Raw genomic sequence first — 13666 nt, forward strand, 5'->3', positions numbered from 1 at the left:
ATGGCCCCTCTAACAGGAGTTCCGGAAGAGATTGCACTAGCCCAATTTATCAACGGTTTAAAGGATGAGATTAAAACAGAAGTGCGTGTGTTAGGCCCGATTAATTTGGACCATGCTATGGAATTGGCCGTAAAAGTAGAAGAGAAGCTGAGATGTAATGGGAACCGTAAAGCGAGTGGTGTGAGCACAAATCCATTCAAATCAGGTACGTGGTATTCAACCTCATCTAAATCTCAGTCCAGTTTTCCCAGTTCAAGTAGTCGTTCAGTGTCAGTTTATTCCCAGTCATCCTCTTCACCCTCTAGTCCGTCTGGAAGGAGTATGAGTAATTTACCAGTAGCCAAACCGATGGGGGAGTTTCGGAGATTAACTGAAAAGGAATTACAGGCGAAACGAGAAAAAGGGGAATGCTTCAGGTGTGAGGAAAAGTGGTCGGCAGGTCATCGTTGTAAGAAACGTGAGTTGAGTGTCATCTTAATGCAGGGTGAGGTTGGGGGAGACTGAGCAAGGGGGAAATGATGAGTTGGGGGAGGAGGGTCTGGTTGTATTACCGAGTGAAGATGAAGAGATCCCACCTGAAATTTCCTTAAATTCGGTTGTGGGAATCACTAATCCAAAAACTCTGAAGTTGCGAGGCGAGGTTCTGGGCAAAGATGTGGTGGTAATGGTGGATCCTGGGGCAACCCACAATTTTATATCCACCAATGCGGTTAAAAAACTAGGGTTATCAGTGGTTAAAACAGGGAAGTTTGGCGTATCGTTGGGAAATGGGGAAATGGCAGGTGGAGAAGGAGAATGCAATAGGGTAATGGTGCACTTGCCTACTATAACCGTAGTGGAGGATTTTCTACCGTTGGATTTGGGTAATTCCGACGTGATCTTGGGTGTAGCTTGGTTAGAGAAATTGGGTACGGTGATAACAAATTGGAAGACCCAAACATTGAAATTTATGGTGGGTGGAGAACAAGTGACAGTTCAAGGAGATCCAAGCTTGGGGCGTTCGTTAATATCTCTAAAAGCCATGCTCAAAACCTTAAAGAAAGAAGAAAAAGGTTTTCTGGTTGAGCTCAACGAGCTGTCTGCTAATAAACAACCAGGAGCTAAAGAGAAAGGCAAACACGAAGTCCCTGTCTTTCTTAGCACTACACTGCAAAATTATGAGACTGTTTTTGAGATACCTCCGGGATTGCCACCTTCGAGGGGACACGAGCATGGTATCACTCTCAAGGAAGGAACAGACCCAGTGAGCGTGAGGCCTTATCGATACTCCCAGGCTCAAAAGAACGAAATTGAGGCTTTGGTGTGGGACATGCTGCACGCAGGAATTATCCAACCATCTAATAGCCCATTCTCCAGTCCAGTGATTTTAGTGAAGAAGAAAAATGGATCTTGGAGGTTTTGCGTGGATTACCGCGCTTTGAACAAGGTAACAGTGGCTGACAAGTTTCCAATACCGGTGATTGACGAGATATTAGATGAGCTTCATGGAGCTAAATTTTTTTCTAAATTAGATCTCCAGTCGGGTTACCATCAAATTCGAGTAAAGGCAGGTGATGTAACGAAAACGGCTTTCCGAACACATGAGGGGCATTACGAATTCTTAGTAATGCCTTTTGGGTTAAAGAATGCGCCTGCTACCTTTCAGGCCCTTATGAACACCGTCTTCATGCCTTATCTCCGTCGTTTTGTCCTCGTATTTTTTGATGATATTCTGGTTTACAGTCCTGATGCAACACAACACCAGCGACATTTGGCCACGGTGTTACAAACGTTACAAGAGCACCAGCTGTATGCCAACAAGGATAAGTGTGAGTTTGGGCAGACTCAGTTAGCATATTTGGGACACGTGATTTCAGATCAGGGGGTTGTAGTCGATGGAAGTAAGATAGAGGCAATGCTACAGTGGCCACAACCCAAAAATTTGAAATAATTACGTTCTTTTTTAGGGTTAACGGGTTACTATAGAAAATTTATAGCTGGGTATGCAACAATAGCTCATCCTTTAACGGACCAGATGAAAAGGGATCACTTTGGGTGGACTGAAAATGCTACAGCTTCATTCGAGCTATTGAAACGATCTTTGGCGCAAGCTCCTATTCTGGCTATGCCCAACTTCAACAAGGCTTTTATTGTGGAAACTGACGCCTCTAGTTTTGGGTTGGGAGTTGTTTTACTTTAGGAAGGACACCCCATTGCATATTACAGCAAGGTCCTAGGAACAAGAGCCCGACTTAAATCCATATACGAAAAGGAACTAATGGCGATTGTGCTAGCCATACTCAAATGGAAACACTACCTGCTCGGGCAACATTTCATTGTGAGAACCGACCAACAAAGCCTGAAATTTTTGATGGAACAACGAGAAGTAGGCCCAGAATACCAGAAGTGGGTCAGCAAATTAATGGGCTTTGACTTTGAAATTCATTACAAGTCTGGGGCCTCGAATCGTGTGGCAGATGCTCTCTCTCGGCAGTCTGGGCCTGTTGGGGAACTTAGTACTCTAATCACTACTGGGGGCACACCTTGGGAGGAGGTACAAGAAATTATCATAGAAGATCCCTTTATTAAGAAACTCAAAGCAGATTTGGAAAAAGGACAAGTGGTGGCCAAGGGATACACCTTGGAGCATGGGATTTTAAGGTTTAATGGAAGAATTGTATTACCGTCAAGGTGTTCTCTCATTGCCAAATTATTGCACACGTATCATGATACGCCCATGGGGGGCCATTCAGGCAAATTCAAGACATATCAGCATCTTGCATCCACTTGGTTCTGGATGGGCATGAGGAAGGCAGTGACCCAATATGTGCAGGCATGTAAGGTGTGCCAACAAATCAAGTCATCTGCACTCAAACCAGCGGGTCTCCTTAACCCACTACCAATACCATTAACTGTTTGGGATGAGTTGTCGATGGATTTCATCGAGGGGCTACCAAAATCGCAAGGTTGGGATTCGGTACTGGTGGTAGTCGACCGTCTCACAAAATATGCACATTTTCTGCCCTTAAAACACCCATTCACAGCTCAAGGAGTTGCCTCGGTTTTTATTCGGGAAGTGGTACGCCTCCATGGTTTCCCCACCACTATTATATCAAATCGTGATAAGGTATTTCTCAGTCTCTTTTGGAAAGAAATTTTTAGGCTACAGGGTACAATGTTGCATCACAGTACCGCATACCACCCACAAACCGACGGTCAAACAGAGGTGGTTAACAAATGTGTGAAAAACTATCTGAGGAGCTTTATTAATGGCAAATCAAGAACTTGGGCAAATTGGTTATCTTGGGCAGAGTATTGGTATAATACTTCGTACCATGTGTCTACGAGTTTCACTCCCTTTAAGGCCTTGTATGGTAGAGATCCCCCACCATTAATCAAATTCATTCCTGGAAGCACAGGGCTCTCTGCCATTGAAGATCAGTTACAGGAATGAGATGCTATTATTGATGAGTTGAAGGTACAATCATTACGGGCTCAACAGCTGATAAATGGATTTTATATCCACTTGGAACGCTTTATTACAAGCTTAAATTGGTGTTTTGGACTCAAGTTGTTGGTATTTTGATGTATTTTTGTGTTATTGCATTTCAGGTATCAGTTAAATGAAGAAAAGAGCTTTTAAAGGAAATATGATGAAAAGTGATCAGAATTGGAATCCAAGGCCATTGTCAAGTTGTATAGAATCTCAATAGCTTCGCGTGGGCAGTTGAATCGCCTAATTCTGACGAGTAGAACTCAAGTTATGGCCAAAACAAGATTCATCAGAATATTTTTCCCAGTCTGTAGCTGAGCGCCCGCTCAGCAGAGCTGAGCGCCCACTCAGAGAGCTGAGCGCCCGCTCAGGAGAGCTGAGCGGCCGCTCAGGAGGCGGCTGGTCGCTGATTTCGCTGAAAAAGCCTTTTTTGAGTAGAATTTGACGTTTTTAAGGGTCCAGGTCCACTAGGGGCGTATATATACTTAAAAAAAAGGGTTTTCATCATCCGGGAAGATTGGGATACCAAGGAGAAGACCTAGAAGCACAGAACAACTCTAAAAAAGAAGATCTTGTTTTCAACTTGTGATTCTTTGAATTAGTTGTAACTTTGGATGCTCATTTTCGTTCTTGTTGAACCTAGATCTCGTTTATTCGTACTTTGATTATTATTTAGTTTATTAAGACCTTGTTTTATACCATGCTTTCATTGGAACCCATGGTGACGATGAGTTCGATTATGGGCTAATCGTTGTCATGGGATTCTAGCGGATTTACTTATGGATTTCAATAATTAATTGTTTTGATATCTTGGTGTGTGGTGATTGATTGATATCCTAGTATTGGTTGTGCTTATTCGTCTTATGTGCGTAGCTAACATATAAGATAGCGTGTTAATCTCTATTGAAGCGACAGTGAATATAGAGGTTTAGAACTTGCCATGCTAATATAGGTTCATGTATTGTATGCATGATTCGTAGGTAACTCTAACCGTTTTACTTGCCCTATGTAATCAAGATAGATAACTTGTTCTTAAACCGTTATGTTGTCAAATTCTATAGACATATAGGGTCTCAATATAATTGGTGCCTATTCAGCTTCTATCTCTTTTGTGGATGTTTGGTAGAATGGTACTCGTGCAACAAAAGTTGGCATTTATCAGTTTCGTGTTATCTGATTAGTGTCCTCACCATCACATGCTAAGGTTAAGAACAATAAGGCTATTGAATGAAGTATTTAATGAAGTTAGGATCCCATGTTTATCATATATATTAATTTAACCTCAATTCTCTTAGTTAATGTTATTTAGTATAATCTCTTAGTTTAATAAAAACCCAATTTGTTATTTGTCTTAGCATTGAGCGATAACCATACATTGTTGCATAGGTGCATAAATTGAACTTAACCTAAACCAGTCTATATGGGAACGAATCTGATTTATATTTTATACTACTTGCGAACGCGTATACTTGCGTGAATATTAGCGCGTATTTTCGCCCTAACAAGTTTTTGGCGCCGCTGCCGGGGACTCGGTGTTAATTTTTAGTTTATGTGCTTGTCATCAGTGGTCGTTAAAGTTCACTGACTCGGATTCTTTTACTTTCACAGTTTATTTGTTTGTGTTTCAGGTACTCATTACAATGGGAGATCCAGCAGCACGAACGAAAGCCTTGATGGATTTTTCTCAACCCAAGATCAATGACATTCAATCTAGTATTGTCCGGCCAGCTATCACAGCTAATACCTTTGAGATCAAGCCTGGCATAATTCAATGGGTACAGACTTCAGTCCAGTTTGGGGGTTCTCCAACGGAAGATCCCAATACACACATTAGGGATTTCATTGAAATATGTGACACCTTCAAGTTCAACGGTGTTTCTGAAGATGCTGTGAAGCTGAGACTGTTCCCATTCTCTCTGAGGGACAAGGCTAAGAGCTGGTTACACTCTCTACCAGCTGGTTCGATTACTACTTGGGAGGATCTTGCTCAGAAATTCCTTACTAAATTCTTCCCTATGGCGAAGACAGCTGCAATCAGAAACGCTATTACTCAATTTGCGCAGCAAACGGGAGAATCGCTAAGTGAAGCTTGGGAGCACTACAAGGAGATGCTTAGGAAGTGTCCTCATCATGGAATTCCTGATTGGATGATCATCACTTGTTTTTACAATGGGTTGGGAGCACAGTCCAGACCCATGTTCGATGCAGCATCAGGCGGAGCATTATGGGCAAAGAGCTATAAGGAAGCTTATGATCTAATTGAACTGATGGCTGCTAATGAATATCAGTATCCAACCCAGAGATATCCACAGGGCAAGGTAGCAGGAGTACTTGAGGTGGATACAGCTACGGCTATCACTGCTCAACTAAAGGCGTTGTCTATGAAGATCGATTCTCTGGCTAACTATGGTGTTAAGCAGATAATTAGTGTTTGTGAGCTGTGTGCAGGTTCGCATGCGACAGAGCAATGCGCTATATCTAGCGACTCAGCTCAGTTTGTGAGCAACTTTCAGAGATCACAACAACCAGTTCCAGACACTTATCATCCTGACAACTGGAATCATCCTAACTTCAGCTGGAGCAACAATCAGAATGTGATGCAACAGCCGTTCCAGCCGTTTGGAAATAAGCTGTTCAACTCTCTTGGTTTTCAGCAACAACTCCAACTTCAACAACAAACTCATGATGCAGGTCTATCTTCGAATGAAAAATCTGAATTAGAGGAGTTGAGGCTTATGTGCAAAAACCAGGCTCTTATATGCCAAAGCCAAGCTGTTTCTATCAAGACTCTGGAGAACCAAATAGGGCAAATTGCTAATGCCTTATTAAATCGACCACCAGGAATGCTTCCTAGTGATACAGAAGCCAATCCAGGAAAGAGGAAAGTTGAAGAACATGTGAACGCCATCACCTTAAGGTCTGGAAAGGTCGCAAGCCCCCAAATTCAGCAAGACGAAGAGCCTGAAAAATCTCAAGATTCAGAAAATGCAGTTGTGGCTGAAGAAGATGTGCAGAAGGAAGTAGAGGTGGAACCAAGGAAGACTACTGTGGACCACACTCCTCCTGAGGGTAATACAGGGGAGAAACAGATCTATCCTCCACCTCCTTTTCCAAAGAGGCTGCAGAAGAAAAATCCGGATAAGCAGTTTGAGAAGTTTCTGGAGGTGTTCAAGAAACTTCATATCAACATACCTTTCGCTGAAGCTCTTGAACAGATGCCTAGCTATGCGAGGTTTATGAAAGGTATTCTCTCTCGGAAAGTGAAGCTCGATGACTTAGAGACCGTTGCTCTAACGGAGGAATGCAGTGCTGTGCTGCAACGGAAGTTGCCTCCGAAGCTTAAAGATCCTGGAAGCTTCACTATTCCTTGCACCATCGGAAACTTGTCGTTCGACAAGTGTTTATGTGATTTAGGAGCTAGCATCAATCTGATGCCCTTATCTATCTTCAAGAAGCTTGGTCTGCCTGAGCCGAAACCAACATACATGTCATTGCAACTAGCTGACCGTTCCATCGCTTATCCACGAGATAAGAAGATTCCCATTATCTTGGGAAGACCATTCTTGGCTACAGGCCGAACTATGATCGATGTGGAAAAAGGAGAGCTTACGATGAAGGTTCATGATCAGAAGGTCACTTTCAATGTGTTCAAGGAAATAAAATTACCCACAGCTAAAGAGGAGTGCTTTAAAGTAGAGCAAATTCAGGTTTTGAATGCACCTCTGTGGAAGAGGAAGTTGGATGTGCCATTCGATTCTCTTGGGTTAGCAGAGCTAAAAATTTCTCAGGATCGTCTCGAGTCGTCTATTGAAGATGCTCCTACACTTGAGCTCAACCCACTACCAAATCACTTGAGTTATTCATTCTTAGGTGCACCCCCTGACAAGGGGTTGGGATATATCTTTGATGATGTAGAGGGTAGCCGAACAGATCCTCCAGTGCCTATAGAGGGTTCTTCTCATGTGCAACAGGTAGTTGATAGGACTGGTGTTGGTGACGAGCAGTACAGGCGAGTAATTAGGCGTATGGAGGCCATGCACGACATTCACCGTCATTTTGCTGAAGATTTGACACATGCTTTCGGTACTATTTTTCGAGACACTAGTGGCGAGGTTGATTGGCCACCTGATCCTCCACCCGACGAGGGTGAATCTCCCGCTAATTAGGTATGCCTGAAATTCTTATTATTACCTTCAATGAGGACATTGAAAATTTTAAGTTTGGGGGTGATAATGTAAGGATTAGTAGTGTGTGTCCATATAGATTCATATAGATTTATGTTGCATGTTTAGTTGTAGTTCATTCATATTTTTGCATGATTGTTCATTTAGGACATATTTGTTTGTTTTTATGTAATTTCATATAGTTGCATTTGCATGCATATTTAGCATGATCCCTTAAGATGAACTATGATATTTGATAAGTTGATGTTGATTTCAGTGTGGTGATGACGAATAGAGGGATGTTTAAGTCCTAATGAATTGATTTGCATGCCAAAAACAAATATTTTCACAAGTCTTATAGGGTTGCTTTTGATCTAGATCATGATCATACTTGTTTGTTGTTGAGATTTAATCACTTGGTTATATTTAGAATTTGTGATATTCTCGTAGTGACGTAAAAACACTGATTCTTTTTATCTGGAGAAAAACTTGGATTTCATTGCTAGTTTTTGTAAGGCTAGGTGTCAAATGGCTAGTAGCCGGCTCATATTTTTATGAGTAGTCTAGGGTTGAATGAGATGGAGCGAAACGCACTCATTCAGAAATTGTTGAAAAAAAAGAAAAAAAAAGAAAAAAAAAGAAAAAAAGTATGTGTTTATGCATAATTGATCAAGAGTGAGCTCTTTAATACTCGAGTTATTAAGTTTTAGGGGACTTTGTGCCTAGTGACCTAAGGCTTTTATAGTCTGGGATCCGCTAACCTAACGCTCGCTACATGGGTATTATTGTATAAGTCTTTTGGGACCTCATTCATTGCACGATCAAATAAGCATCTTTGCTATGTGTTCAATAATAGTGTGAATCCTTGTATAACTCTAGTAGAAAGGAGGTGTTGTGAGTCATAATGCGTTTATTGTCTATTCTGTTTATAAACTTTTGATTGTTTCAATGATAGATAAGTTAGGGTTATTGATCTAGTATCGAGAGTATATCTGTTAAGCATCCACACACGCACGTTTCTGGTTTGTGAGTTGGTTTGTGGGATTTATTCAAACTCTGTTTCAAGTTATTGCATTCTTAGAGGCATTGGTTTATTCATTTGGTTATGGTTATTCTGAGGGGATCGATTGTATTATCATTTAGTTGCATTCACATAGTTGCATTCATGCATTAGGTTTATTTTGTAGTTTTGAGTCTGTTTATGCTTGAGGACAAGCATCGATTCAAGTTTGGGGGTGTGATAAGTGGATTTTATATCCACTTGGAACGCTTTATTACAAGCTTAAATTGGTGTTTTGGACTCAAGTTGTTGGTATTTTGATGTGTTTTTGTGTTATTGCATTTCAGGTATCAGTTAAATGAAGAAAAGAGCTTTTAAAGGAAATATGATGAAAAGTGATCAGAATTGGAATCCAAGGCCATTGTCAAGTTGTAGAGAATCTCAATAGCTTCGCGTGGGCAGTTGAATCGCCTAATTCTGACGAGTAGAACTCAAGTTATGGCCAAAACAAGATTCATCAGAATATTTTTCTCAGTCTGTAGCTGAGCGCCCGCTCAGAGAGCTGAGCGCCCGCTCAGGAGAGCTGAGCGGCCGCTCAGGAGGCGGCTGGTCGCTGATTTTGCTGAAAAAGCCTTTTTTGAGTAGAATTTGACGTTTTTAAGGGTCCAGGTCCACTAGGGGCGTATATATACTTAAAAAAAAGGGTTTTCATCATCCGGGAAGATTGGGATACCAAGGAGAAGACCTAGAAGCACAGAACAACTCTAAAAAAGAAGATCTTGTTTTCAACTTGTGATTCTTTGAATTAGTTGTAACTTTGGATGCTCGTTTTCGTTCTTGTTGAACCTAGATCTCGTTTATTCGTACTTTGATTATTATTTAGTTTATTAAGACCTTGTTTTATACCATGCTTTCATTGGAACCCATGGTGACGATGAGTTCGATTATGGGCTAATCGTTGTCATGGGATTCTAGCGGATTTACTTATGGATTTCAATAATTAATTGTTTCGATATCTTGGTGTGTGGTGATTGATTGATATCCTAGTATTGGTTGTGCTTATTCGTCTTATGTGCGTAGCTAACATATAAGATAGCGTGTTAATCTCTATTGAAGCGACAGTGAATATAGAGGTTTAGAACTTGCCATGCTAGCATAGGTTCATGTATTGTATGCATGATTCGTAGGTAACTCTAACCGTTTTACTTGCCCTATGTAATCAAGATAGATAACTTGTTCTTAAACTGTTATGTTGTCAAATTCTATAGACATATAGGGTCTCAATATAATTGGTGCCTATTCAACTTCTATCTCTTTTGTGGATGTTTGGTAGAATGGTACTCGTGCAACGAAAGTTGGTATTTATCAGTTTCGTGTTATCTGATTAGTGTCCTCACCATCACATGCTAAGGTTAAGAACAATAAGGCTATTGAATGAAATATTTAATGAAGTTAGGATCCCATGTTTATCATATATATTAATTTAACCTCAATTCTCTTAGTTAATGTTATTTAGTATAATCTCTTAGTTTAATAAAAACCCAATTTGTTATTTGTCTTAGCATTGAGCGATAACCATACATTGTTGCATAGGTGCATAAATTGAACTTAACCTAAACCAGTCTCTGTGGGAACGAATCTGATTTATATCTTATACTACTTGCGAACGCGTATACTTGCGTGAATATTAGCGCGTATTTTCGCCCTAACAACAGCGTATGAAAAACCAAGAGGACAAGTCTCGTAGAGAATTGGAGTTCCAGGTAGGAGACCTCGTCTACCTCAAACTGCAACCGTACAGGCAACAGTCAGTAGCCATGCGAGCTTGTGCCAAGCTGGCACCTCGTTATTATGGCCCATTTGATGTGATCCAGCATGTAGGTAAGGTGGCATACAAACTGCAGCTATCACCCACTTCGAGAATTCACCCAGTATTCCATATTTCTCAATTAAAGAAAGCAGTGGGTCAATCCAATGCTACATCAATCCTACCTCCCAATATAAGTGCCACACTAGTCTGGGAAGGCACTCCTCAGAAGGTACTATGGGTGCGAAAAAACACAGCAACTCCCTCTGCGGCTGTGGAAGTGCTAATTCAATGGGAGGGGTTACCGGAGTATGAAGCTACCTGGGAGCAGTTTGTAGAGTTGGACAGTAGATTCCCTTCTTTCCACCTTGAGGACAAGGTGGCTGTATGGGCCGCGGGTAATGCTATAAACCCAGGCCAGCCACCTATACTGTTCACATATGTGAGAAGGCCCAAGAGTAAGAAAGCCCACGCTATTGAAGCCCAAATAGACTGAAGACTTGTTATTTTTAAAGAAGGGCAGAATAGTCTTTTGTTAGGAGAAAGTGGGGAGGATAAAAGGAAGTAGGGTTTATAATTATAGGCATGTTGATTATTGTGGGAGTTAACTGTAGGAGAGGCTACATCTCGAATTATAGCAAATCTATCCTGTAACCAGTATTAATATTATTCAGTACAATTTCTTCCTCATCCTTATCTCTGTCTCGTAAATCGTAGTGAATCCATAGCAAAAGACTAATATGAAGATACTTTTGAAACCATAATCAAGTTCTTATAAGACTGTCATCTGAACTTAATGACTCAAATTTAAAACAATATCAGGACTACCATGCATTTGCCTAAATTATGAATTTGGTAGGTGAAATTTTTAAATTCTGTCTTGCATGTCATTGGTTCATCAGTATTACTACAAGTTGAAGTGTTCTTACTTCTTAATCATGACATTTCTTCTTTCTAATGAAACTGATGTTGATATATTAAAGACTGGGATTACCATAATTGTTTTGAAGTTCTTTGTGATCAATCTCATATAGGCTTTCCGTTTAGTCACCTAGACAAGCTCAACTCCCTTTATGTATATTATGTGATTTGGGCTGTCTCGTAGGCTCCCAGGGCCATTAACCTTCTAAGAGTGTTGACCAACTATTGTGCTGTTTAGATATTAGCCGTTTAACACCGACGTCATGTGCATAAGATCAACATTAACTCGTTCAAATTCATAGAGAAAACAGCAAGATGCAATACATCTAGATCGGCCTGCGTGAAGTCTGAGCTTTGAAAAGCTATATCAAAGTTTTTATACCTGTATATAAACATCAAGTTGAAAGGTAACAAGCTCTGGTATGCTAAAACGAGAAATTAAGTTACCTGCAAACTTGAATGTTACATATTCAAATTCCGCACCTTAAGCTATTACTTTAACTTTTGTAAAACAGGTTGCTCAAGTTGAGTTATCAAACAAAGAGAACAGAGAAAATACAATGGAGAACATTGCACCAGAAAATCTGAATAACAAGGAAGGCTAATTTAAAGTTGTAGTCTTATTTATGCACTCCCCTTGATGACTATCCATAACAAACTTATGCTATTGTCTCGTACCACCATAAATAGTCCTCGCACATGATAAGGACTCGTGCATTTACACTAAAAACTCTAGTTTTACGCGCACCATCATATCATATTATATGTGAGCATCTGCTCCCACTGATGAGAAACTAGGGGTGAGCAAAACCGAACCGAAACCGAAAAACCGAACCGAACCGTATAATTTCGGTTCGGTTTGGTTTGAATTTTTTCAAAAATTTCGGTTAATTCGGTTTTTCGGTTTTAACCGAAATAATATTGGTTCGGTTCGGTTAATCTAAAAATTAATTCAGTTTAACCGAAATAACCGAAATTTAAATATATATTTTTTTGAATTATATTTTATTTATATATATAATACAATATAGTAAATATAAATAAAAAAATATACGGTATGTATCTTCAATTGGTGAATGTATGTATTTTCAATTTTTTACATATATAATATAATATAATATGTATTCTTTTAACATTTTAAATAATTTTTTGTTTTCATTTTAAATTATTTAGACAAAATTTCAAATATTTCGGTTTTCAGAAACCGAACCGAATTAACCGAAATAATTCGGTTCGGTTTTCGGTTCGGTTTGTGCATAAGTTTGGTTCGGTTCGGTTAGAAAAAAATTATCATTTCGGTTTTCGGTTAATTCAGTTCGGTTCAGTTTCTGAACGAATCGACCAAATGCTCAGCCCTATGAGAAACTGTAACAAGATACTTGTAATAAAATAGGCTAGTTGAAGCAATTTCATATATATAAGTATATATATTAAATATAAATATTAACATGTATATGTGTTACCTGATAATATAAGTAACGTGACACATCTCATTTGTCTCGTAGACAACTACCGAAAACCTTCTCAAAGATGCCTTCATCTCTTCAGCTCCAAAAGATCCACAACACACAAGACTTGCATAAACCATCTCACACTACACGTTCTCGACCCTAACCAGTGCAGCTCCGCGGTGATCCAGACGATCTCAACCTCAGTCTCCACCGTGTGGTCTCTTGTCAGGAGTTTCAACAACCCGCAAACCTACAAACACTTCCTCAAGAGCTGCCAGATCATTGTCGGTGATGGTAGCTTTGGATCACTAAGAGAAGTCTATGTTGTGTCAGGTTTACCAGCGGATTCTAGTAGAGAACGTCTCGATATTCTAGACGATGAAAGGCATGTGATGAGTTTTAGCATAGTAGGTGGAAATCATAGGTTGAATAATTACCGGTCGGTGACAACTATGCATGCTAAAAATGAAGGGAATGAGTATGTGATCAACGCATGTGTGCTTTTCCATTTTTTAGTTAGATTGTGTTTAGATAGATTTCTTGGTTTCTTGATTTTGCTTTGTCTGCTGCCTTAGTGTTATGGTAGATCTGTACATGTTTGTAGTTATGTTGATCAATTCATATTTATCTATCAACTTTTTCATATAGAGAGAGGTTTACACTTAAATGAAAATCAAAATCATAAACTCATGTAATACAATTGACAGGAGCCCAATGGAATTTTATTCAAGAAACTGGTAGAATTAATTATAAATATAAAAAATACAAGTATACAACAACTGTATTGAGCCATCAACCAAGAAACTTGCTCCTCCTGTGTTAAAAGCAGAAGAACATATTTTTCATGACCCT

The 13666-nt window shown here is 39.8% G+C and overlaps 2 protein-coding genes and 1 non-coding gene across 3 annotated transcripts; 2 read left to right on the forward strand and 1 right to left on the reverse strand.

The window, feature by feature from the left end:
- Window positions 1–2179, forward strand: LOC141686530 (uncharacterized). The gene is made up of 3 exons (XM_074491559.1): window positions 1–416; window positions 484–1880; window positions 1947–2179. Exons 1-3 carry the CDS (start codon window positions 1–3, stop codon window positions 2177–2179), a joined length of 2046 nt encoding a protein of 681 aa, XP_074347660.1.
- A 3323-nt stretch (window positions 2180–5502) lies between these two features.
- LOC141688442 (small nucleolar RNA R71) lies at window positions 5503–5609 on the reverse strand. The gene has a single exon (XR_012561884.1). It is a non-coding gene; the product is annotated as a small nucleolar RNA R71 (small nucleolar RNA).
- A 4744-nt stretch (window positions 5610–10353) lies between these two features.
- LOC141686531 (uncharacterized) lies at window positions 10354–11968 on the forward strand. Its single transcript, XM_074491560.1, has 2 exons — window positions 10354–10884; window positions 11879–11968. The coding sequence occupies exons 1-2, from the start codon at window positions 10354–10356 to the stop codon at window positions 11966–11968; spliced, it is 621 nt and encodes a 206-aa protein (XP_074347661.1).
- Window positions 11969–13666: the final 1698 nt, after the last annotated feature.

This window comes from Apium graveolens, chromosome 9 (genome assembly GCF_009905375.1).
Source record: "Apium graveolens cultivar Ventura chromosome 9, ASM990537v1, whole genome shotgun sequence".
Classification (NCBI taxonomy): Eukaryota; Viridiplantae; Streptophyta; class Magnoliopsida; order Apiales; family Apiaceae; genus Apium; species Apium graveolens.

Coding starts and splice junctions, on each gene's coding strand:
- LOC141686530 (XM_074491559.1), top strand. CDS start 1: ATGGCCCCTCTAACAGGAGTTCCGGAAGAGATTGCACTAGCCCAATTT. Junction 417..483: donor GAAAAAGGGGAATGCTTCAG/GTGTGAGGAAAA, acceptor ATCTTAATGCAG/GGTGAGGTTGGGGGAGACTG. Junction 1,881..1,946: donor GGGGGTTGTAGTCGATGGAA/GTAAGATAGAGG, acceptor GTTCTTTTTTAG/GGTTAACGGGTTACTATAGA.
- LOC141686531 (XM_074491560.1), top strand. CDS start 10,354: ATGAAAAACCAAGAGGACAAGTCTCGTAGAGAATTGGAGTTCCAGGTA. Junction 10,885..11,878: donor CACCTATACTGTTCACATAT/GTGAGAAGGCCC, acceptor TTTGTAAAACAG/GTTGCTCAAGTTGAGTTATC.